Here is a 3,625-nt window from a genome sequence, read left to right on the forward strand (position 1 = left end):
ACGTTGCAAACGTTATATTTATGTTGGAGAAAAGACCAAAGACACCTTCTAAATTTTTCCAGAATACGAACCAAGTACTGTGGAAGTGGTTTCGTATATTGGAAGTAATAGTACAAAGGCGTTGTGTAGGTTCGATCTGTATTGACTCAGGATTCAATGTATACAAAATCTCAACAGTAATATATCAACAATAACAACATACGTCAGAAGTGACGTTTGGACGGTCAAAATAGGCGCGGTTTAAGGGCGTAAACGTAAGATAATAGCGTACAATATGTAGTTTTCTTGCGGACATAACTGGGGGGCCGCGCAAAATGTTTAACACTTATTACACCAAAGATAAAGAATATTTAAGCAGTATGTTCAGGAAGTAACTTATCAGCAATACAATATCAAAGCGTAATTTATATATAAGCGGTATAGTCTCTAAAGCAGTTCATTTGGCAAAAAAACTATTATGGTTACTTTCGTTATTAAGCTTTAAAAAATACAGTCTTTTTTGAAAAGGTTGTCACTTTGTTATGAAATATTATTTCATAAGTTAAAGTTCTGTAACTTCCATAGGAAAAAGTTTCACTAATCGGTCTATTGGTAACACCACTGTCTGTTCTAATTTTCGCCGACCGAACGGGTCCAGTCTCTCCCGTGCACGAGTTGTTTCAAACGACCGCCAATTTCCATTGTGCACGTGGTACGTCATCGTGAACTTGTACTACGTCACCAAAACTGATATGGATTGTTTATTTTTTTCCGGATGTACGATTTGGTTTTCACGAAGAGCAGTTGGTAATCATGTCTCCATCTCTTACGGAAGTCTTCTATGATTTTTAATCTGAACTCTGGCACGTTGTGTAATGTTCTGTTGTTCCCAAGGCTCAAACTTAGGTCCGTTTCATCAACAGTGTCATGATACGGTAATGTGGTAATGCGTCTACCATATAAAAGATGGGCTGGTGTTAATGGTTTCTGGTTCTGGGCGATTGCCCGGACGAGACATATGTTAACGGACGGTCATTCATAACGGCTTCTATCTCGGTTATGACAGTCTGCAAAGAGTCGTATGTAACGTAGGTACGGCCTAGGGTTTCTTGAGTGCTGTCTTTGTGAGTTTTCAATCAACCTTTCCCACCATCCTCCCATACCAAGGTGCACGCTTAGGAATGAATTTCCATGTGGTACCATGACTGGTAAGTGTGTCATGTACATGTCGGGACTCGAACAAACGTGTTATAACGGTTGGAGGCAGCCATAAATGTTGAAGCATTATCAGAGATCATGACATGTGGTAAAGATTTTCGGCTGCTGAAAATCTTCTAAATGCTTGTAGAAAGGAGTCTTCTGTTAAATCTGGCACGAGTTCTAAGTGCATTAAACCGCTCGGGTGGAGGCACACGTAAATAAAACAAATATAATGCCTTTGATTCCATTCCGTCTTTAGTTCTGACATAAATTGCGCCTGTAAAGTCTACACCTGTCACTGTAAATGGCACGGTATCTTCTACTCGATACTCTGGGTAACGGAGGAGGATCTGGGGTGAGTATACTTGGCCAACTAGCCTTCCGGCAAGTGACACATTTGCGAAAGAATTGTCTTTACACATTGACGAAAAGCAGGTATCCAATACTTCTTTCGTATAGAAGTTATATTGCTAGAATTTACTCCAGCATGTAGTATTTTTTTATGGTAATGAAGTACAATCAAACGGGTCAACTCTATGTTTGATGGTAACAGGTCGTAAGGGGAAATTCTCGAACTCTCGACCAGTGCGCGGCATTTGTAAATTTCGACCTCCGCCAACGGATTGCGCTCGTTATCTCAAAAATTAGTCGAAGTTGCTTGACAAGCTGTGAGCGGGGGATTTACTTGATCTCATGTTGCTGATCTCCTGGATAAGTATTGGACTGACAGTCTATTAGCCCCATGATTTCTCAGCTTGAAGTAATTCATTGGGGGGGGGGGCAGGGGTTCGAGTCTTTTTTTTAGAACTTTTGCTGTTTTGTATGAATCTCAACACCATATGCAGTAACACGTAATAGTTTCTGGTATGAACCGCAATCTGTCAATATCAATAACTCTATGAGAATTGCCTAGACTCGCTAGTTGTGGTAACAGTACTGGTAGTGCTAGGGTCTGAACCGGGAAGTGTTGGTTTCATGACCGGAAGTGTCATAATTCGTATGGTAATATAGCGCGTGATCTTCTTTCCAATGCAGTTTGGCTGTGTAACGCCCGTTATTGTAGGTGATTGAATCATGCTGGTAATTTTCTAGGTATGTAGATTCAGGATTTTCTTCTTCTTGAGATATACCCAGGGTCTCGAGCTTCCAAAATCTCTCAATATCAAAGGAATCTGGGGATGACGTTAGAATGTTCAATAAATGGGTGGACATTTCTTGTGTGGTAACTTGATGCTGTTGGAATGTGGACGCTGTAAGTGTAGAAACTGGAAGTTGGTGTTGTCTTGACGCTGGAAAGTTGGAAACCGGTAGTGGACCGGATAAAAGATATCCAAGTCTCGACTGCACCGCTGTTGGACCATTCCCTCGGACAACCTTATCTTGAACAATTTTCCAATATGAATCTGCTCCAATCAGTAATGATATCTCAAAATCTCTGTCATTTGTAACTGGATGAGCTAGCTTTAAACCATGCAAGTATGGGAGGGGCTGGATAGTATTCTGATTAATATTTCGCAGCGGTACGGCTATCTTTGGAACAATGCACAATCCATCAATGCATATTTTCTCATTGTCGTCTGTAATAAGATGTATAGAACATTTTCTCATGTGTCGTACTCTTTGGCTAGTATCACCAAACGATGCTAAATGAACGACTTCACTTCCGGTCTGCTCAATTTCTAGTTTCTCCGCTAATTCTTCAGTGATAAAAGAACGCTGAGCTCCCTCATCAAAAAGAATATTTGTTTCCAATGAAACGATGTTAGAACATATCTGTGCAACGACTGTCTTCAGAAGAACGTCATGTCTTAGCTGAGTGGTAGAGTGTAGAATTGCAGCCTCGGGTTGATATGAAACACCGGAAGTAGCTGGTATGGTGAAACTTGCGGGATTGGGATTGAGCTTTGAGTTTGATTGCTTGGCAGATTTGTCACAGATACTCGAATGATGTTTTGCGCTGACAGTGACGAACATCTGTTTGTGGAACGACATGCCGATACTTGATGTTTCCGTAAACAGTTAAAACACAAATGTTCTCTTTTTTACAATGTATATACGCGATTCATAAGATGTAACCTTTCTGCACTCGTTTGGGGAATGTTTCATCATTACAAAAAGGACAAACTTTCTTGAATGTTTTCCGGAAATTGACGTCTTTCTTACGTTTATTTTTACGTTCATTTGTACTTTGTCTGGTTCCAGTAAAGAATGACGCTGTGGGAATATGAACATCAGTTTCACGGTTGTTAATATCAGTAGTAGATATACCTGCTTCCATGAAAGAAATTTCTTTACATATAGCTGACCTTTAACTCTTGTAATTCCCAGTTTACACTCCGATGTTCACGTGCCATATTTGCTTCATTATGCCTGGTAACTTATCTAAAATTATTGGTATTAATAAGCTACCGTAAGATTCCTGTGACTGCCCAAGTGATTTCTAAAC

General features: G+C 40.1%; 1 protein-coding gene across 1 annotated transcript; it reads right to left on the reverse strand.

The window, feature by feature from the left end:
- Positions 1-2,124: 2,124 nt before the first annotated feature.
- Positions 2,125-3,171, reverse strand: LOC132718116 (uncharacterized). Its single transcript, XM_060701745.1, has one exon. It carries the CDS (start codon positions 3,169-3,171, stop codon positions 2,125-2,127), a length of 1,047 nt encoding a protein of 348 aa, XP_060557728.1.
- Positions 3,172-3,625: the final 454 nt, after the last annotated feature.

This window comes from Ruditapes philippinarum, unplaced genomic scaffold (assembly GCF_026571515.1).
Source record: "Ruditapes philippinarum isolate M1 unplaced genomic scaffold, ASM2657151v2 ctg56_1_1_1_1, whole genome shotgun sequence".
Classification (NCBI taxonomy): domain Eukaryota; kingdom Metazoa; phylum Mollusca; class Bivalvia; order Venerida; family Veneridae; genus Ruditapes; species Ruditapes philippinarum.